The sequence below is a fragment of the Rhinolophus sinicus genome, linkage group LG06 (genome assembly GCF_036562045.2).
Source record: "Rhinolophus sinicus isolate RSC01 linkage group LG06, ASM3656204v1, whole genome shotgun sequence".
Lineage (NCBI taxonomy): Eukaryota > Metazoa > Chordata > Mammalia > Chiroptera > Rhinolophidae > Rhinolophus > Rhinolophus sinicus.
This window is the reverse complement of record NC_133756.1, coordinates 128,673,198-128,696,412: the sequence shown is the minus strand read 5'-3', so window position 1 is coordinate 128,696,412 and position 23,215 is coordinate 128,673,198. Positions and strand designations below refer to the sequence as shown.

General features: G+C 36.2%; 1 protein-coding gene across 10 annotated transcripts in view; it reads right to left on the bottom strand.

The window, feature by feature from the left end:
• The window catches only part of FAR1 (fatty acyl-CoA reductase 1), a 63,159-nt gene that overhangs the window by 19,887 nt on the left and 20,057 nt on the right, over nt 1-23,215 (bottom strand). For 5 of the 10 annotated variants that reach the window (XM_019754476.2, XM_019754478.2, XM_019754479.2 and 2 more), the window contains 6 exons: nt 20,606-20,801; nt 13,500-13,675; nt 3,792-3,971; nt 1,883-2,060; nt 781-825; nt 543-661 (listed from right to left, as the gene is read on the bottom strand). In XM_019754476.2, the coding sequence (XP_019610035.1) occupies nt 543-661; nt 781-825; nt 1,883-2,060; nt 3,792-3,971; nt 13,500-13,675; nt 20,606-20,794 (887 nt within the window). In that variant the 5' untranslated portion in view covers nt 20,795-20,801. Of the gene's footprint in view, nt 1-542; nt 662-780; nt 826-1,882; nt 2,061-3,791; nt 3,972-13,499; nt 13,676-20,605; nt 20,802-21,036; nt 21,148-21,990; nt 22,092-23,215 lie in introns of those variants that run through there. The other 5 variants (XM_019754481.2, XM_074336030.1, XM_074336031.1 and 2 more) reach the window with 4 other exon arrangements.

The window sequence follows — 23,215 nt, the reverse complement described above, 5'->3', positions numbered from 1 at the left end:
AAATAAGGGCAGTTTTATTAATTAGAAAACAAAAGTTACTGAGCCTAAAGTTTGTGTCACCTGTAAATACTCCCTTTTAAAAGGAGGCCCATGAGTTGATTAAAGCTGCTCTACTGTAACATGTTTGATATATGTAAGCTATTCTCTGAATTTTCAGTTCTTTATGTTGAGTTTATAGCAAATTTTAGTACGGATTAAAAAAATCATCAGGGGTGGAGGGAGTTCATTTTTAATCTCTAATGAACTTGTCCATCCTGCAGGTAGTACATGAGAATTAATATATTAATTCTTAATTACTGCTAATGGAACCACTTGCTATTATTGTCTGTGATAAGCCAACTCTTGCAGTTGGAAGTGATAATGCATATATATATATATATATATATATATATATATATATATATATGCATATATATATACACATACATATACATACATTGACATGGGAATATCAAGACTGAGGGATTAACATTAGTCATAGTTCTGTTTTCCATTCTCAGTTACTATATATATGTAGCAAGCAACACTGTCACCTCATATACCTATTAATTCCGGAATACCAGGCTGCCGCAAGACTCGTGTTGACAACTACATCTACAGGAACAAGATCTGCAAGGGCATTGTTGGAGGCACGCATTGTTCGAAGAATTCCTTTCCCTGCCTTTGTTAAAATTAAAAACAACACTTTAAGATCTATAAGCCAGAGTCCACATATACATATAAATACAGAAAACAGAAAAAAAAATACAGAATATTAAATATATCAAAAGGTTTACTTACCGCAATAAAGAGACCACTTGGTCCATTAAAGTTATCAATCCATCCCTAATACAAAAAAAAAAAAAAAAATAGGAAGCTTATAAATATTATGAAACTAGAGATTTGTTATTTGAAATCTACAGTTCCACCTATATACTTGGTAGTTCTCTTCTAAAAATGCAAAGTTAGACTTAGATTCAGACCAGAATATTTTTCCCCGTCCTACATTAAAGCAGTCTTCCTCTGGGATTGCAAGTGTCTAAGTAAAATCATTTTCAAGGTGTTACCTATTCTTCCATTAACTCTGAAATGAGAATTTTATAAAAAGGAATGCATATCTGTCGAATATTTTTGCTAAATTAAGCCTGTTCAAGTTTGATTTTATGCTATTTAACTGATGCAGTATCCTGAGATCAGGGAGAAATGGTAAATTATCCTCAAAATTACTGAATAAAACAGAGGGAAAATAAAACAATCTCAAAGCAACAAGAAATGCTACCATTATAGAGACCTAGGTTGTACCTAAATCAATTTATCTGTTAGTTTATATCTATGTTTTCTCTTATTCCAGGGATTCCCAAATACCATAATGACCTGCTTTTCTATAGCAAATTATCATAGAAATCTTTATCTTTCTTAGCTTGTGATCTCTATAGGGAAGAATCCATCTTTTGGAAGGCCTGCTACTTTTTGGTACTAAAAATCAAATGAAATAAAGTAGGATCTTGAATATTCTCGTCTCTATTCCCTTCCACTCTGTTGCAAGAGAAACTAATCAGCAAATAAATTTAAAAGCCAACAAATGTTTATTTGTCAAAAGTCCAAGCTCATCAATCACAAAGAAAACACATAGCTCATGGTCTCCTTTGACTCAAGACAACATTAGTGTCTTTGATTTAATTTTCAATAAGATTTTTAAATGTTGATCTGCATTTCTATACACACAGCATTACATCAGAAGTAAAAGTACCAAAAAAGTGTCTCTTTCTATGAACAGAAACAGCTTTGCCATACTAAGCCACGTGAATAAAACGTGCTCTCAAATCAAACAGCTGCCAACTCCTCAAGAGAGCTATGACTTACATTTTCAATTTCAATTATTTAGAGATTTCTAACAACTTACCGGAAAAGGTTCTTTCCAACTGGCACCAACAATCGATGGCCTTACAATGGCCACATTTAGCTTTGCTCCTTCTTGTTGTACAACATATTCTGCCAATGCTTTCGTGTATATGTATGTATTAGGTCTGTCTCCTATCAATTTGGGGGTGATATCATTTACTAGGCCATCATCCATCCACCTGGTAAACAAAGAAATTGCATGCAAAAATATTTTCAGATGTTTTACTATAAAATGAAAAACCACTTAGCTTGCATATTCAAAGATATCTGTTGCTCTGACTGACATGATTTCACAACTTTTACTAAAAATGTGGATGCTAGTCTTACTTTCATCAGACATTGATTACAAGTCCACATCTCTTATGCCCAATATCTATATCCAAAAAGGTCTGAAAACCTAGAGTTCCTTCATAAATCATATGGTATGTAACAAAAGCTAATCTGAAATGATTTATGATTTTTTAAAATACCACTTCATATGTGTTTGATCAGGGGTGCTACCTCAGATCTAACTGAAATTATTTCATATTATATAGTATATAGGTTATATTCTTTCGAAAGTCCAAATAAATTCCAAAATACACCTGGCCTCAAGGGTTTCAGATTAGGAATTATAGATCAGCATATAACCACCTAACAGCGTAACATGTTAATTATATACAATTGAAATGAACACAGATTTACAATATAAAAGGTTTAATAATTTCAATATTTAAGGTGAAGCACTGAAAACTGTATGCTCTCACTAGCAAGACTAACAAAAAGTAGGGTAAACTATAAAAATAAATTGAACCATGCTATACAAATTCAATTATCAACCTACTATGAAGTCATAAAATTCCTCCAGTTTTCTCAGTGTCTCTGAAGAAAAAGTCTACTCTGATAATCTGTAAAAGGAGCGTGATATAGTAGGTGATATATCTATGGTCTTTCCCAGTCTAAATATCTGATTCCAATGTTATGTACTTGTTTTCAGACACTTTTCCCTTATTGCCTATAATACTGTGCGTAGTATAGTACTTGTATACTCAATACACCGTCACACTCTAATGATAGTCATACTGAGAAGGAAGCATAAAATGGAGACTATCAAAATAAAGTTTCTTCTGGAAGCACTTTTGTGTGTGGAAGGAAAGAATAATAATGAAATTGAAGGGCAGTGGCTACTAAACTTAAGAAAAACTCCACAGTGGAGACCGGTTTTGAAAAATGAGAAAGAGAGTTGCTACATTAAAAGAAAAACAACATGCTGGCTAAACTGCGGACTTAGCCAGGAAGCCTTATCACTGGAATGAGTTTACAGATCCAATCTACGAGTTATCCTAAAATTATGTTAGGTAGATTTCATTGTAAGCAAGGAAAGAAGATACTAATATAAAATTAGAAGGTTACACGCTCTTTCTCAGTAACTTAAATGTTTGGAAATATCAACTACGAATAAGAGAAAAAGTAAAAAGCTTCGTTAACTTCCACTCAGCTTTTCCCAGAGTTATTAAAAACTTCTGCTGACTAACCTGTAAGCAAAATGAGGTAGATATTTGGGACCATCTAAGAATGGAGTCAGAAAACAGAAACTAGGTAATTATCCTAAGAATGTCTCAGTAAGCTCTCATACTTATTAGAGGCCCTAATATCATGGATGAGTGGTTCAGAGGCTTTCCAACCATCACACTTGGTCGAAAGTGAAAGCTCCCAACTGACTTCACCAACAGTCATTTAGATATAAATCTAGACAATAAAAAAACACAGTAGATAAAGAATAATTTTTTTGAAGAAGAGATAAATGTATACATATGTGTGGGTGGAGAAGAGAGAAACTGAAATAGACCAAGAGATACATATAAATAGATAAACTTGGATCTAAAGTTTTAGCATCAAAGCAAACATATGTAAATTTCAAACAAACATACTCTAAAGAGTCAATCAGTTTCTTGGGATCCACAGGCGGTGGGTAGACTACTTCATCAATATGCTTTCGATTGCAGTAGGCATATGCTGTAGACACATGCATGAACACTTCCAGATTCTTCATTTGTTGGGCAAGGAGAATAAGCTGTCGTGTAGCAATCACATTTAACTGAACAGCATCTCTGTAAATGAAAAAGTGACAATAAAATACTGGGACGCTATGTCATTTATTTCACCTAAGTAAATCTTATTTCCATTGGAGAGACAGAGACAGAGATTGTTTCTTTACAATTGATTCCTTAGCTTTGCTTTTGTGTATTTTATTTCAATATAAAGTATATCCATTCTATTAGTCGTGTTTAAAAAGAAATATTTTTGGGGTCCAGTCAAGATGGCGCAGTAGGTAAATGCTGTGCTTACCCTCTCTCACGAACCCATCAAAATTACAACTAAACTACAAAACAATCGTCATTAAGAATCGCCTAAAATCTTGCTGAATCGAAGCCCTACAACTAAGGACATACAGAAGACACCTTGCGACTGGTAGGAAGGGCAGAGATGCAGAATGAGCTGGTCCCACACCCACGTGTGACCATTAAAAATTGGGAGGAATATCTCGGCTGGAGGTTTCCCACCCCTTGCCTGGAGAGAGGGATCCCAGCCCCTGCCAAACCCAGGGTTCCAGTGCTGGGGAGAGAAGACCCCATAATTTCTGGGGACTTTTTGTGAAAAACAGCAGAGGTTGTGACTGAGTAAGATGAAGGTGGCTGGAGTCCCAGGCGCTCCTCTTAAAGGGACCATCCACGGACTTACTCACTGACAGAATCACTGGCTCTGAACTCCAGGACTGTGACAGCAGCTGGAAAGGTGGCAGAGACATATGGTGGGGAACTGAGTTGTCTGGCTTGGGATGGGGGCTAGAGGGGTAGCTTTCTCCTGGACTGAGGAAATTTCGGAAGCCATTGTTTCTTTGTTGAGCCTTTCCCCTTCCCAGAGTGCAGACGCAGGCAGCCGCCACATCTGAGTGTCCATCAAGCTGCCATTCGTTTGCCACACCCTGGTGATTCGAGACCCCACCCCGCCCAACTTTCGGGCACACCCAAGCCACTTCTAGTGACTTTTTCATAAAAACCGCCTGGTTTAGCTCATGCTGCAGACTTTCCTAGGGTCTTTCAAAGGTTTGCGGAACCCAGACAAGCAGCATCTGGCTTGAGCATGCCCTGTACCTCTGGCTAAGCGGCCCCAAGCCCGGCACTAGCGGTAGCTGGCCTTGGTTTGCAGCTTGGCCTCTCGAGGCACTTCCAAGCATGACATGGGCAGCAGCCATCTGCAGATTCTTTGTGGCTCCTGCCAGGTGGCTCCATGTGGGGCAGGGGCTATGGCTGAACTTGACCTGTAGTGCATCCCCTCCAAGGTGATCCTGGGACTGGTGCCCCCAGTGGCCAGCTTCGAAACGAGCTGGAGCATCACCCAGCCATCTCTAAGAACAACACAGCCAACGGGCAGATTGGGCAGGCACCAGAGTCCTGCTGAGGCAGACCCTGCTCTGTAGGATCAGCCCCTGCACCACAAGTCCTCCACTGTAGTCTCAGCCAGTCCTCACAACCAGTGAACCCAAGGGTCATTCTCTCCCACTGATGTACAAATAGCAACCAAGGCTCAACTACAAGAGGAGGGCACACACAACACACAAGGGACACACCTGGAGTGCATGGCTCTGCGCCATTGAGCCCAGTCTGCTTTGGCACACCTACTACATAAGTCCATTCTACTAAGACCCGAAGACATAGCAGCCCTACCTAGTACATAGAAACACACACAGAAACGCAGCCAAACTAGGGAGACAAAGAAACATGTCCCAAATAAAAGAACAGAACAAAGCTCCAAAAAAAGAACTAAACAAAATGGAGACAACTAATCTACCAGATGCAGAGTTCCAAACACTGGTTATAAGAATGCTCAATGATTTCAGGGAGAACTTTGACGAAAAGATAAGAAATATAAAAATAGAGATAGAAAACATAAAAAAGAACCAGTCAGAAATGAAGAATACAATAATGGAAATGAAGAATACATTACAGGTAATCAATGGTAGAAAAGATGAAGCAGAGGATCGAACCAGCAATGTATAAGGTAAGGTAGCAGAGAACACCCAATGAGAACAACAAAAAGAAAAACGAATCCAAAAACCTGAGGAGAGTTTAAGGGGCCTCAGAGACAACATCATGCGTACCAACATTTGCATTATAGGGGTACCAGAAGGAGAAGAGAGAGAGCAAGGAATTGAAACCTATTTAAAGAAACAATGACAGACAATTTCCCTAACCTGGCGAAAGAAATAGATACAACAAGCCCAGAAAGTTTGGGACAGAGAGTTCCAAATAAGATGAACCCAAAGGGGCCAACACCAAGACACATTTAATTAAAATGGCAAAGGTTAAAGACAAAGAGAGAATCCTAGAAGCAGCAAGAGAAAAGCAGTAAGTTACCTACAAGGGAGCTCCCATTAGACTGTCAGCTGGTTTCTCAATGGAAACTTTGCAGGCCAGAAGGGATTGGCAGGAAATATTCAAAGTGATGAAAAGCAAGGACCTACAATCAAGATCACTCTACTCAGAAAAGCCTTCATTTAGAATCGAAGGACAGATAAAGAGCTTCCCAGACAAGAAAAAGCTTTAAGGAGTTCATCACCACCAAACCAGTATTACAAGGAATCTTAGAGAGACTTAACACAAAAAAAACCCTGAAAATATGAATAATAAAATGGCAATAACTACACACCTATCAACAATTACTTTCAATGTAACTGGATTAAATGATCCAATCAAAAGATAGGGGGGGGCTGAATGGATAAGAAAACAAGACCCCTACATATGCTGCTTATAAGAGACACACTTCAGATCTAAAGACATACACAAACTGAAAGTAAAGGGATGGAAAAAAATATTTCATGAAAATGGAAACAAACAAACCAAAAAAAGCTGGGGTAACAATACTTATACCAGACAAAGTAGATTTTAAAACAAAGACTGTAACAAGAGAGAAAGAAGGACCTAGCAAGCCAAATTCTGGGTAATTATCCAAACAAACCCAAAATGCTACTTCGAGAGGACATGCTCATCTATATGTTCACTGCAGCATTATTTACATAAGCCAAAATAAGAAGGCAACCTAGGTGTCCCTGAATGGATGAATAAAGAAGAGGCAGTACATACCATATATACAATGGAATATTACTCAGATGTAAAAAAGGAAATCTTGCCATCTGTAACAACATATATGGACCTAGAGGGTACTATGCTGAGAGTAATAAGTCAGACAGCAAAAGACAAGTGTCATATGATTTCACTTATAAGTGGAATCTAATAAACAAAATATAACAAATGAAACAGGAACAAACCCATAGATACGAAAATATTTTGATGGTTGCCAGATGGGAGGGGATTTGGAGGGGTAGGTGAAAAAGGGAAGGGATTAAGAAGTACGAATTGGTTGTTACGCAGCAGTCGTGGAGATGTAGGGTACAGCATAAGGAATATAGACAATATTGTAATAACTAGGTATGGTATCAAATGGGTACTAGATTTATTGGGGTAGTAGATGGGGGGATTGGGGGCAGGGTGGAACAGGTGAAGGGATTAAGAAATACAAGTTGGTAGTTACAAAATAGTCACAGGGTTGTAAAGTATAGGGAATACAATCAATAATACGGTAGTAACTATGTATAGTTCCAGGTGGTACTAGTCAGGGGGATCACTTCCTAAATTATATAAATGTCTAACCACTATGCTATACACTTGAAAATAATATAAAATAATATTGAATGTCAATTCCAATTGAGACATTTTAAAAGGGGGAAAAAGATCAAAATTACTGTGATAGCATGGTTCCAATGTCAGATAGTCGCTGGACTTATCATGGTGATCACTTCTTTAGCATACGGAATATAATCAATAATGTGGTAATAACTCTGTATAATGCTAGGTGGGTACTGCTGAATAACTATGACGTATACTTGAAACTAATATAATATTGTATGTTAGCTATATTTTAATAAAAATCTTTAAAAAATAGAAATAAATATTTTCTGATTATAAAATAAATTTCGGATTAGAATTTAAAAAATAAGAATACAAATTAACAAATTTAAATTACCCAGAAATAAACAGATAATTTCTGTTTTTGGCTTTTCTGTATATATTTTGAAGTTACGTTAGATTTCTTTTGCATCTTGATTTTTAAAAGTATATTATTACATGATATGTATGTACTAAAGAAGAAGAAATTAGAATGGTTAAGTAATTTTAAAATGCTATGGCAGAGTCGCCAATAAGGGTAAAAGAGTGAAAGAAAACTCAGAAATATTAAATTATATTAACATGTAATCAAGTAAGAATGTTTATTACCTTCTTTGTAGCAATTAATCCAAATAGCTTTTTAAGGCTACTTACAAAATTCAAAAAGGTACTATAATAAAACTGGTATATAAGTTATAAGAGGTACATGTAGGACATCAAAATGATCTATATATCCCCTTCTTGAGATTCATTTGAAATAAATAATTCCACAAATACACAAGTAAATATGCAGACTAATAAGTGAAGCATCATCTAGTAATAGCAATAACCTAGAGAGCCCAAATATTCATTATTAATATAATGATTTAATAAAGTGGATATTTTACCACAATGAAAGATTATAGTCATTAAAATAACTATGACAACTATAAAACATGGAAAATCTATAAGAATATTTTAAAAATACATACACTATGAAGTGAAGCAAGATTAAGAACAAGAGAAGGAATAAGACCTTGGTTCAAATCCTGACTTGGCCTACCTAACAGCTAGGACTAGGTGTCCTTCTAAAGTCACTCAGGCTTCAGTTTCCTCACCTGTAAATTGGGACAATAATGGAATCTACCTAATAGGATTTGTATAAAATTAAATGAAATAAATAGCTTACAAGTAATTAGCATTATCCCTAATACAGTCCCAGAACAAGCATTCAATAAATATTACTTAAGGTAGTAAGACAATGGGTGGTTTTTGCTTTCTATTAAACTTTTGTTTATATAGCTTGATAGTTGAGGGGGGAAAAAGCTGAAATTCTCAATACCAGTAATACTTTGATAAAATTGGCATGGTAATATACTTCTGGTGACACTATACCTGATAAAACTGATCTGAAAGAGTCTAGGACAAAATAGGAGGAATTATAGAAATGATATAATTAATCTAGCTAACATACTAAAATTAACTCAGAGGAAACACTTGTTCTAACCCTAATTTTTCAAACAGAAATTAAAATTCCATAAATTTGCTAAAGTAAGTGAACATTACATAAATTATGGTGTATCAACATGATGGAATATCATCCCATCACGTAAATTATACCTGAAAAAAATTAGAAATACGGAATTGTTTCTTTAAGTAAAATCGGAAATTCTATGTTTCCATTTTATGTAAAACAGTATATGTTCAAATACAGACCACAAGGAAATTAAAAAAAAAAAAAAGAAATAGTTTTGACTACGTTCCAAAATTTTTACATTTTCATTATTTAAGAAAAACCCAGCCATTCTTTTAAGGGGCCAGGATATGTCACAGATAGAATTTGGTCCACTTGACTGTAAAGCAGTACTTTGATGTCTATCATATTTGCAAAACAATGGGGATGGGGAGGGTACAGTTTTGGAAGAGGTATACAGAGAATATTCTGTTACAGGTTCCTGAGGACGGGACAAGAAGTTCTGGGTCACCAGGAACAAGAAGTAATTCATGAGAGTTTGAAAAACTCCTGTGCCTTATTTTTTCTTTTAATTCAATAGTATCCAAGAGCCTATGAAAACATACTGGCAGGAAATTTTTTAAAAAATGAAATAAACTGGATTGGAGGTCTTATAATTATGAGTGTATCTTTTTTCTTCCTTATTGCAACTTGGGTAGGGGGAAATCTGTTCAAATGCAAATCCAGCAAAAAAAAAACACACAAAACCATTTCACAGAGAGGATACTGTCCACTAGACTGTAGGGCAATGTGCTATTTTCTTTTGCATTTGCAAAACAATAGGAGTAGGGAGAGTAACGTTTTGGGAGCAGCACACAAAAGATATTCTGTTACAGGTTCCTGAGGATGGTGACAAGTTTCTGGGTCACTGAAAACACGGAATAACTTGAGAGAGGAAACACTCTTGTGCCTTCTTTCTCCCTGCCCCCTTTTACTCTTACCTGTACCTGAGAGCTCAAACCTGAAGGCATTTTTGTGCCAACAGAAGAAACTCTTAGTATCTCTGCCAGGTTTACTTCACTCTATTTTACCACTACCCAATTTCTACTCCCCTGAAATTCAGGCTAAGACCCTAACATGTTAGATCAGAAAGCATTTAGTACTAAACAAAAATAATGTTCTCATTATGTTTTGGTTTTCTAGAGTCCTAAATGCATCCTAAATAACATTGGTTTTGCGGTGAGAGTGGGGCAAAATGAACAAATCTTTGTAATTATGGTCCATCACTAACATAGACATAGAAATCACCTCAAAAAAGAAAAGAAAAGAAAAGAAACCAACTTGAACTGCCAGTAAATTTTCTTGTTTACTTGTGTTCAGCAGACATTCTGGGTTGTTCAAAATCCTGTTGATAATACTTCTAAGACTTTAAACCAGAGATCTCACATTTGGCATGACAAATACCTGGGAGCTTATTAAAAATGCAGATCACTGAAACTCATCCTCAGACACTTTAATGTCTGAAGTGAGGCCTGTGAATCTACCTTTTACATAAGTTCCCCAGGCCATTCTGCTCTCTTTCCTCACTTCCCCACCTCTGAGAAAATACTGCTTAGATGAGATCTCATTGCTGTTGTTACACTTTTTTTTTTTTTAACTCAATGACAATATAAACACAGATGTCTAGGGACCAATTAATCAATCTTACGGCAGGGAACCCAGACCCCTGTAATTTAAATCACACCCAAAGCTCTTGCTAAAAATGAAGATTCCTGGGTACTACCCCAAAACTAGAGGGTCTTAATTTGTCAAGTACAGTTAAGATTCTGCCTTTTTAACATACCTTCCAAGAATTCTTAAGATTCAAAATACATTCTAAAGTTTACAAATAAATGTCCTTAGACTTAAGTTTCTTGATCTTTTCTAATCATCAATCTTTACTTCCACTCCTTTCTGAATACCTACTCTCATATTCATACTTGGGGCCTATCACCCAAAACTGCTCCATCTCTGAAATCTCATACTATGAATTTTGCCCAGACCACACTATCTGTCCTTTCATTTCTCCCTTAAGCCTGTTTTCTGTCCTCATGGTTTCTGTCTAGTTTCTTGACACTTCTTTCCTCTCAACTCCATTCGCCCTGTCTTACCTTCACTTTCCTTCCTATCAAAGTATACCAGACCCCATGGATCAACTATTTAAATAACTCCCTTTATTATCCTCAATATCACTCTCCCCGTCTTTTGTCAGTATTTCTCTACAATTTCTAAAATTGATATCCATTTTTTCCCACCATAGTTTATAAACCACCATATCTGAAAATAAATGAGCTTTACCACCTCTCAACTCTCACAGCCCTTAATGTATAGTCTTCTGTAACTCCTTATTTTTTATCCTATATTAGGGTTATTTAAGCATATTCTATCTCCTCTATTATATTATATGGACTTTGCAAACAGGATCTGTGAGCAATTTATCTTGGTTTCTCCCAAACTACTAGGTAAAATGTTGGGAGCAAAATCTGGATTTTCTTTCCCTGGCAGTAAAGGCTTTGTGCCATTTTTTTATTTGTGGGTTAACTTAAAAAGTGGTTATAAAGATTAATTGTTTTATAAGTAGTTATTATGTGCCAACCTACAGTAATTTAGAATATCAGGCCCACATCTAAAGTTACAGTATCACCATTTAGACATCAATATCCATTAAAACTGCTTCATAATTTCAATGACAAAGCTTTGGTCAACAAATACACATGCCTGGACAAGGAAGAGAAGAACAATAAACTTTTTTATTCACCTGCCTATCCCATCCTCTATGGTTTCTCTAGTAAAAGAAGAAAGAAGAATGGAAAGATTTCCCTTTCATTGATGGTAGCCTTGCTTACCTCCAGAGGAACAGAAAGAAAGAAGGTACCGTGAAAGTACCGTACTTTGGTCCTCCTTGTAAACGTTACTTTGATGAGTTTTGCCCTAATTAATGTTAACCTGCTCCAATGAGGACTATACCACAATTATCTAGTATCTATATACGTGTTTTTTTTTCTTGAAAACGGTTTCATAAGGCAGTGTGAACTCTTCTGGTTATGAAAAAAAATAAAATAAAAGCGAGAAGAACTATGGGGGAAAATATCTGTTAGACTGACTGTTCCATACTAAAAACTTACCTGAAATTACATTATCCAAAGATGATTGGCAAGTATCAAAAGACATGTATATAAATACATATATATACACGTTTTATGAAAATGTTATTTTACTATAGTTCTAATCAGATTCTTTTGTCAAGTTTCAATCATGAACACATAATAGCTGCATTAAAAGAACTACAAAGTAAATAATAAATTAGTATCACCATAGTAAATGATCAAGTCAAGATTAGAACTAAGGTATGTAATTCCAAAGCTCATACCCTTTCCATTACACAATGGTGCCTCTGCTTCCTCAAACGTAACATGGATTTGCCCACACTATTCCAGTGGGTAATGTTAGCATGGAATAAAATAATGGATGGGAAAATACCCTGAAAACTATAAAGCAGACTATAGAAATGTACAGTGTCCTTACCTGAAGTATAGCCAAAATACATTGTGACGCCTTGGCACTAAACTGTAACATTATATAATGTCGATTAAGGTTTATACTTCTATACTAATTAAAGACAATATAGAGGATAATCTCTACACCCTTTATAATCAGAATTGAATGAAAAAATATTTTAAGAAGGCGGCCTTCAAAGTAATTGTGAAACCTAAAGAAGTCTATGCCAGTTTTAACCGGCATAAGACCATAAAATTAGATTAACATTGTATTAAAATTGTGTTTCTGGACACACCATCAAAAACAATGCTCTAAATTAAACACCATTATTTGAAATGCATATCTGTTAAATTTTTTTAAAAATAGTGAACATTTAGAATGTTTTTGCTTGAAACAGGCATCTTGAAGGAAGTCCAAATTATTTTTTAAATTAAAATTATATCCAATGTACTCTGCCCCCAACGCTGCTAACAAAGTTTTAAGACAAAAACAAGGTATGACTTAAATTTATAAGCTGCAAACCTGAGCCTAATTTTTTTTAATTTTCAGATGGATATATATGAAGTAGAAAAATAAAGCTGCTGGGGTATAGGATTCTGAAAGAATGGAAGGAAAGGAAATAAACGCTATTAGTTGTTAAGACTTACACTCCACTCCTAACCAAGGTAAACTTCTCTTTCTTCTACTCCATACCTCCCATTTCTTGCTTTTTCCCTATCTCATATTTACATTCATGGCAACTTCTTCTAATAAATATATACTAGCTACCCAATGTTTTTAAACAGATAACAAGAGAAAGGAAATTCTTTTAAGTCTGTAGGATACTAAAAGCTACAATTGACAGTTTCAAATCACTTTCAAAACAACCTGACTAGAAAGTAGAATTCAAATTAGATCTTTTAACCATGATGAAGTTCAAATATCATATAAATACCTTTACTTACCTTAAATTTTCATTAAACCTTACTGTAGCTGCACAGTGGAATATAATATTGGTAGAATCTATGATGATCTCTTTATCTTCTTCACTAAGAGCCAATTTAGGTTGGGTAAGTTCACTGCTGATTGCTATAATTTTCTCTCTAAAATCTGGATTTTCATCTCGCAACCTGTCAAAGAGCTATCAAAGGAGAAAAAATATTTTAGGGCAGTATTTTTCAACTTTCTAAAACCCTTTATCACCGCCCCTCCCTTCTTCCCCACCAAGGATCATGATATTTAAAACTTCAACTATGGAAATCCTATGGCTGCTATTCTTAACTGTTATCATTGTATATAGAAAACACTCTATGAGGCCCACATTATTATCCCCATTTTATAGATGAGGAATCTGAGGCACAGGGAGGTTAAGAAACTTGCCAAAGCACAGAGCTGGTAGTTTGCAGAGTAAAATGTGTCTTTGTTGGTTAGATCATGTTTTCCTTCAGAATATACTTAAGTAGCACAAACATCAGGACAATGTTTAAAATAACCGGATTTCTAAAATCTAGACCTTAATTTACTAGGAAAAACGAGACAAGTAAATGGACAATTAAAACATAGTGTTAAGCAATGAAACAGAGGTCTAGTTCTATGGGGCTGCACAGGAGAAACTAACCCATCTTGGGAAAGACCTGAGATTATAAAGAATAGTGTTCCAGGCAGAGAAAGGAGCATGTAGAACCACTTAGAAGTGCGAGAGTATTGGTATGTTTGGGAAATTAAAAATAATTCAGTAAGACTTGGCCAGTGACTAGACATGAGATAAGAAACGTAAACTCCGTGAGGACAGGGAACATATCTATTTGCTCAGCACGCAGGCACTAAATAGCAGAATTTGCCTCATAACATATAGACATGATAAACATGTACTAAGTGAATAAATTCATTAGGTGAAAAACACTGGAAGTGACAGTACAGTTACAAAGACACAGGTTTTTGAATGATTTTCCAAAACAGTTTTGTGAATGTTGCGTGTAAAGTGCTTATGTGACACCACAGCAGGCAGGTCTAGTAGAGGTGACTGGCTCTCTGGGTCTGGAGTTCAGGGAAGAGAGAGTCAGACTACAGACAGAGATTTTACTAACCACACACAGGCAGCCCTGGGAGCAGATCACCCAGGGCGCAGCAGTGATAGGCACACAAGGTCCAGACTATACGAAGTTTTTTCTGAAACTAATTTAAAGTACAACCATTCAGCTTACATAAAACAGACAGTTGCTGAGTCATCACCTAGTTGGAAGAGATTTAGGCCTGGGACAAAACTCTCAAGAATATCAATATTTAAGGAGCAAGAAGAGAAAAAAGATCCTGAGGAATGACCAGAAAAGTACTTTTAACAACTTGGTCACACACGTTTTTATTCCACACTTTTTCATTCTCCCAGATTGCCGATGACCTTTAGCTCCCCTTCCCATCAGGTATCTCCCACTACCACCCAGACATGATCATGCTGCTTCACAGGTTGTATCAGAAACCATATTCTTCCCTTCCCTAGCCGCCATCTCTTTATTCAATACCATTTTCTTCCCACTGGTACCCCAATTCGTTCCTACTTTACTAACTTCACTAATGCCCTCTTTAATATACTTTATTCGTCCCTTTCCAGAATTTATTTTATGGTCAACTATTTTAATTTAATCCTCACCATCCAATAGAGTTTCTTTTCCTAGAGGCATTCCTATAAATTAGTGGTTCTCAACTTGGGGCAATATTTGCCCCCAGGGAACAGCTGGAGACATTTTTGATTGTCAAAACTGGGAGGATGAGAGAAGGGAGCAGCTGGCATCTACTGGGTAGAGGCCAGGAATGCCGTTCATTGATCACCCTACAATTCACAGGACAGCTCCTTATAACAAAGAATTACCTGGCTGAAAATGTCAATAGTGCTGTATTTGAGAAACTCTACTGTAAGACAATGTCCCACTATGGTATATGCTCATTGCCTGTGCTCTTTATTCCTGTTCCAAAATCACAGTAGCATTACCCCATAAGTTTCTTACTAACTTCAAGTATATATTTAAGGACTCATTTTACTGATTCACCAGCAATGCTATACATAATGGGAATGAGCGGCCCTAGGATTACACGGTGGATGCACCAGAAGGGAATTAAAGGCCTAAGATAAAATGACATCTATCATTTTATGGAGACTCCAGTCAAATATTTATTCAGACAAATATTTGGGAACAATGCATCTTTATATTGAAAATATACTGAAATGGCCATATGTTTAGGCTCAACCACAAAAGTTCAATGAAATTTCAGGCTTTAAGAAGATGTTAATTTTCTTTACAAATTAGCCTTACTGTGGAGGAAAAGTTTTTGAAGCACTACCCTGGAGACCCCAGAAGAGAAGCCCAAATCTTTCACATTTTACTAAGGCCCTCAATTCCAACCAAAACATCAACTGTAATTACTGGTCCTATTCAAGCTCATGACACCTCTACACTCTCTCTTCCTTCCCTCCTTCCTCTTAAAAACTCTCTAGACTGTAGGCCCCATTAAGGCAGGGACTCTATTTATCCCTGAATTCAACCCCCTGCCTCAAGTAAATTATGCAGCACTGAGTAGGTACAATAAGTATTTTCTGAAAAATAAAAAATGAATAAGAATAAATAGCCTCTTAGTAGGGGGAGGGAGGTTGTTGGGAGGAGGACTAAAACATTCTAAGTGGTTCATGATAAAATGCCAATATGAATCAACAAAAGGCAACAAAACACACATGCAGGCATTTTTACTTCAAATAAGCCTTGTGGTCTTACAACCCCCTTGATGACGCCTTTCTCATGGGTTTTGAGGGAAGCAAAAGATTCCCAAAGGATTCAGTAAAGAATCAGAAAAAGAATAAAAACAGTGAAGGGAGACTAACGCAGACTAATTTGAATAGTTAAGAAGTATAAGGATAATTTCCAAATTACCAAGGAAGAATCTTACAATCCACAGTTAAACAAAAATAAAAGCAACACGAGGAGGAGTATCTGCTGCATGACATCAAAGAAAAGCTAATGTGCTATGACAATTAGTTCCCATCCAAAGAAATATCATAAAGGCATATGCAGCTCATTCAAAGTAAAATGTCTGGCTGGTGGCTGTGTAGGGCTTTTTTCAACAGGCCTATAAAGAATTTAGATATTTAAATGAGCATCACTGTCATTCCAAAACAAATGCTATAATCGAAATTCCTTTTTGGGAAATGCCTACAGACTCAGGTTTCTTACGTGTACCAAATTTAAGCTCATTGTTTCCTAATCACTTTTGTTTCTGACCCCAACTTCAATCTCTGAATCTTTACTGCCAAGCTGGGTTCAAATTAATTTTTAGATGTCTGTAAAAGTCAACTTTTTCCTTAAAGCATGAATATTTGCCCCTATTAGATATATCCATAAGCATGTGCCAGCAGGCAGTCCCCAAATGGTCTAAGCAACACTGTACACTCTTCGTCAGCAGCAGTTTTCAAAGAGGAGTCCAGGAGCCTCGGAGGCCCCAAGACACCCGCATGTAGTTCACAAGGTCAAAACTATTTGCGCACTAAGATGCCATCTGCATTTTTCACTTTCATTCTCTCACAAGGGTAGAGAAGAGTTTTCCAAAGGTCACATGTGTGATATCATCACTCTGATGGCTAATGGAATGTGTGCCTGTATAGTTTCTATGATAAATATCAATAAAACATTTGAAGCAAAACCTCACAAAATCAAAATCTCTTTGATTTGTAAGAGTATAAAGGGGTCCAGAAACCAAAAGTTTGAGAATCACTGCCTTAAACAGAATCTTTCAACCCATTTGGTGGATACGAAAAAGTATAGCCGCAAGGTAAAGGTATCAGTCTGCAATACACTGTAGTCAATCTACCGTTTCAGATAACTTGCTCAGTTATAATTAAAAGTGACTTGGAAAAAAGCTATAAATCATGTTTTTAAAAAATGTCCTAAGGAGACCAAATATATGGTGACGGAAGGCGAACTGACTCTGGGTGGTGAACACACAATGGGATTTATAGATGATGTATTACAGAATTGTACACCTGAAATCTATGTAACTTTACCAACAATTGTCACCCCAATAAACTTTAACTTAAAAAAAAAAATATCCTTACACTAGCCTACCAAACAGTTTTCATTTTAAAATCACATGGAACATAGTCCATCTTCTCACTTCTTGGGAGAAAAGTGAAAACGAACTTTGTACCTACCATACTTTAAGATGGCAAATTCTTCAAACAGTTCTTTTGTTCATGTTGGTAAATACTGAAATATTAACTCACATCTTACTTTTCAAAATAAGTACCTATAAAGTTCATGTGATAATTCTTTATGAGTTTAAAGTTAATACCAGTTCATATGTAAGTATAAATATTTATTTGTCTGAAGTCTTCTTCCTCAAGCCAAAAAAGCAGAAATTTTAAAGAATAATAAACTAACAATTTTATTGTATTTTAGGAGGCAGAAAGCTTACCTGGGGGGAAGAAAAGCCATTGTAAGGAACAATACCCTTAGTACCGACTTTACATGCTTCATATAGCTCCCAGTAAGATAAAAACCACAGCTGGTCCAGGTGCTCTTTACACCTACCTGTCAAGCAGCTCCCATCTCAGAGCCTTTGCCCTTGACATTTCCTCTGCCTGGAACACTGTTCCTCCATGTACCCACATGGATTCTTCGTCACTTCACTCAGGTGTCTGCACAAATGTCACCTCAGAACTATTCTGATCACCATATATAAAAAGCAGCACCTCCATCACTTTCAATCCCCTTTATCTGCTTTACTTTTCTGCACATGTATCACTCATTACTCAACATGTTATATATTTGTTAACTTGTCTCCTTAACTAGAAATGCAAATTCCCAGAATGCTGGGAACTTTATTTTGTTCACTGCTATGTCTCTGGTAACCTGAAGAGCCCCTGATATATAGCATGACAGTGGGAGAAACACAAATGCATAAGAATTTGGGGCAATGGGAAGAATGTTATTAAAGTGTAACTAACTATGAGTTATACTATCACTAAGTAGCTCTCAAAGTAGACTTTTTTTTTTCTTAAAGTAGAATAGTTTTTCCAGTTGAAGTAAGGATTATTCAAAGTTTTCATGTAGAGACAAATTGAATTACTAAAATGAAGAGTGGAAACAGGTAAATATTATTTTGTATCCTTTAACTCCCTATTAATAGTATCAAATACTTTATTTTTAAAAGGAAAAACTACTAACTTACACCTCAATGTTAAAACCCCGTACGTCTAAAATTACCTCTTTCTGGGGGGGGTGGGGGGGTGGATGATACAAACAAGAAAACCATGGATGCTTCACACATAAGTGAAGTTTATCTTCCAAAATTACATTTGAATGAAAATCATTCCTAAACAGTAAAAGCTCAGTATAGAAAACGTTCTAAATATAGTTTAGCCTTTTCTTAATTCATTCTAAGTCACCATGTTAATATTGTTTATTGTATTTTATTATAATGCTACGATGTTAAGACAATTAAAAAGTTGTATTTAAATACCCCCAAATGTCTATACATGTCTCATTGCGTATCTCCCTTTTTTCTCATAATTGCTCTTCTGCTATCATATTTTATCACTGCTAGGAGATATGCTTCCCATTATTGCCCTAACCCATAACCTGACTACTTCTTGTTATGTGTTACCTGTTATTCTGTCTTTCACCCTCTTTTCTGTTCTTTGTCATCTTCTACTTTTTTGTCAACTTGGGCACCAACTGCTATTAGCTTCGGGCAATTAAGCTACTTTCACTAACTGTGTAAGCTACAACTCTTGCCACTAGTAAGCTCTAAAGCCTACTTCCTCCCATTGTGCCACAAAGCCTTCCATCATCTTTCCCTTACTTGCTCATCTGTTGGGGAAGTAAGGCCATAAAGTAGAATGATAATAGGGATTTGTTATCAAGTCATCTGTGTTATCTCCAACATCTGTCAGCTACATAACCTCAGATAAAATGACAGCCTCTGAGACTCACTGTCCATATTTGTAATATGGGATCTATCAACATCTGCCCCTTCTCTCTGGGTGTGACTGCCAGAGTTCAGACACTGGTACAAACACTCACTAACTACATGACCTTGTAAAATGGGACTAACACCAGTGCTTACCTTAAGTTGTTGTAATAATTAAATACATATAAGGTGCTTTGCACACAGTGCCTGGCACAAGGTAAATACTCAAATGTTAGTCACTACTAAGTACTTTATGGATTTCTACTAAAAGGTCAAAGACTAGAAAACAAATCATGTCTAATAAATTATTTACGTATTAACACAAGAGTTGTTGTTAATCTGTAATTAATTATCACATCTTTTGACACTTTTCAGCAATTTTTTGACTGCTCAGACTGACTGAGAGGTTTGTTTTTTAAACATAAGTCCTAACTGCTCTAGGTTAAAAGGTACCACATACCTAACCTAGTAAATAAAAACTTACATAGCTAACTATACTAAACTAATTATTAATGAATGTCAGGTAAATCCATTCATTTTGAGAGAATTTTACTCCAGCTCACTTACGTTTTTACTTAGCATAGCAATATTTTTCTCAAGTGTGAAAATGTATGACATATTCTTGTTTTCTATTTGATCCCACTGTCATCATGTTCTTATTTGTCAAATGGGAATATGTGAATTTCCTACCCTCTAATACTACTGTGTGGAGCAATCTATTCTTAAAAATTTTTAAGTGGTATCAAAACATAGTATCTCACAGATAGGGAGTCATTAGAAACTATCTCTTTATTATTATTATTATTATTATTCTGAAGACTAAAATATCTAGTAATTACAAATAATCTGCCCCAAATATTCCAAAAACACATTAAATATCTACCACAAAGGTAATTTAGAACTTGTTACACAACTTTGCCCATCATAGATGAAAGCTTTTTTCTCCTACTGATCACAAGTCATATCCAGCTTACTGCCATTCTGTAGGGTAATGTCTTATTAAATTTTTTCAGGATACTGAAGAAATATATGAAGCTGTTGATGGTTACAATAATTACACACACACACAAACACCACATTTTCGTTTCTCTTTCAAATGATTATTTTCTACACTTACCTTGCCACTGATAACTTCTTCTACTCGCTCTTGGGGTGTCTGTCCAGCTTTCTGCCTCACCAAAACATACACTAAATTCACCTTAGGACAAGACCTCAGCAACTTTTCCAGAAGTACCTTCCCTAGGAAACCGGTAGCTCCAGTGAGGAGAACATTCTTGCCTTCATAGTATTCTGGGATTGAAACCATTCTGATCCTAAGAAAAACACAACAAATAAGCATCAATTCAAAGATTTATGTTCATTCTTATGTAATAAAATCTTGGCATTCAAAAAAGTATTTTAAAGGACAGGCAAAAATCAAAGTTGAATGTTTACAAAAGGAGACTTTAACCTCTGGTTCATTGCAGTAAGGTGGGAAGAATAAGGCACTACAAACAACAGCTTCTAATCCCTATTTTCCCCCTGGATCACCTCATCCAAGCCACTCACCTTCTCTGAGCCTGGGTTTTAGTACAGTTTGTACTAAATGGCCTGTAAAAAGTCCTTCCGGCAATAAGAACTCAAATCTTCATTTAAACCTCAGTCAAACCCTAAACACGAATGAATGGTGTCTCTCTGTCTCCAAAAGGATTTATAACACTAAATGGAGGTCAGCAGCAAGACTCAATTGCCTAGATTGTGTAACATGGGGAGGTGTCATATTCACCTATCATCACCAGCTGAAACAAGAAGAGGTAACACCAAGTCCTTTCTCCTACACTTCTGTAGTGACAATATATCCAAAAGGTGCCTAAATCTCCATTTTAAAAAAGCCATATTAAGAAATACATTGGCTGACTTATCCTCCTTACCCAAATTCCAGTGAAACAGCAGAAAAGATAGTATACTAAGAGAATAAACAAACAAAAGAACCATGATGAATGGAAAAAACCAAGATGCAGAAGGATTCATGCAGTATGTCACTATACAAAGTCCAAACACATTCAAAATGATGCTCTTTATTGTTTAGAAATGCACACACGATAATATTAACAGATGCATGAGGGGGAGTGCAATACAATCACAGAAAAGACTAAGGAGCTTCAATTGTATTTTGTTTTATTTAAGCTAGGGAGTAGACACGTGTTTTATGTCCAAATCGTCCATAATTATAAAAAGAATTAATTCATGGCAATCTGAAAATAAGAAATAGGCCCATCAACAAACAGGAAGGAACGGAGGGAAGGAGGGAGGGAGGGAAGGAAGGGAAGAATTTCTAAAAGAAACAGATGAGACTATGATAAAGAAGCCAAAGCAGAAGTAACAACCCAAGCAAAACAAGCACAGGAAAGGATTATAAGGAGGCAAGAGCTGTCCCACCCTCCTAAAAGAAAACATCAAACTCAGGAAAAGCAGCTGAATGAAGGCATAGGGAAATCAAGGTCGTTAAAAAGCATTGCTCACAGAATAGCAGAGCCACTCATGACACAGTCTTACTTCCTGTATAAACTTTGGCTCCCAGGCTTAGTATCCCGATCTGCAGAGAAGAGGATCCAGCATGGGTGCTAGGGATAAAAGAGAAGTAGGGCTGAGCCGGAGGTTGTTCCAAACATCCTCAAATGGTGATGGGGGATGAGGGAGAGCAGGAGATAGGAAACAAAAACCACCGAAAGAAAAGTCTTCATAGCACTGGAGCCTCAGAATAAATTTCAGGTTCCCAGCTAACTGGCTGCTGCTGGCCCTTAAACTCATACAGAGCTCTCAATCAGTAATCCCACTGGGAGAAAAACTCTTTTGGAAAAACAGACCTCAAAAAACTGAGAGGAAGCCAGCATCAGGTACCAAAACCAACCTCTGTCCTTCATAAATATGAATAGATAGCCAAAGATCACTACATACCTAGGAAATACAAAATTAAGGATTCAAAGTGAAAGGTAACAGGATCAACCACAAAGGAAACTAAAGTAATGAAAATTTTAAAGAGAAATTAAATTAATTCTAATAAATATCCTCCAAGTCATTCACAAGAATATTGCATCCACAAAATAGCTACTATACAAAATGAACAAGGAATAAGCATTTGGAAATCAGAAATTCAGATGTACATTGCAAATCCAATAAATATACAGACTATTAGAATTACCAAGTGAATTTAAAGTCACTAGATACAAGGTTTATATGCAAAAAAAGTATTTCTGTACACCAGCAACACATAGAAAATGAAGTAAAAAACAACCCATAAAACTATACCACCTACATAATACTGTCTGGACCACCTATAATACTGTCTAGAACATCAAAACATTATGAAAAATGGCAAGTATTGATGAGTATATAGAGAAAGTGGAACCCGTGTACACTACTGGTGGGAATGTGAAACAGTTCAACTGCTGTGAGTGTTGGATGGCTCTTCAAAAATATAGCACAGAACTATCTTATGACCCTGCAATTCCACTCCTAGGTATACCCCAAAAGAAATGCAAACAGGTACGCAAACAAGTACATGTACATGAATGTTTATAGCAGTCCTGTTCACAAGTCATTTATCTTGGGAGTAAGCTTACCTACCTGTTGGGTCTGTAGTTTCTTCATCTCTAAAATGTAGATAGCATACCCACCTACCCTCTAATCCACTTCATAGCATCTCTGTGAGGATTAAATGTAATTAACACACAGAAGACTAGGCACA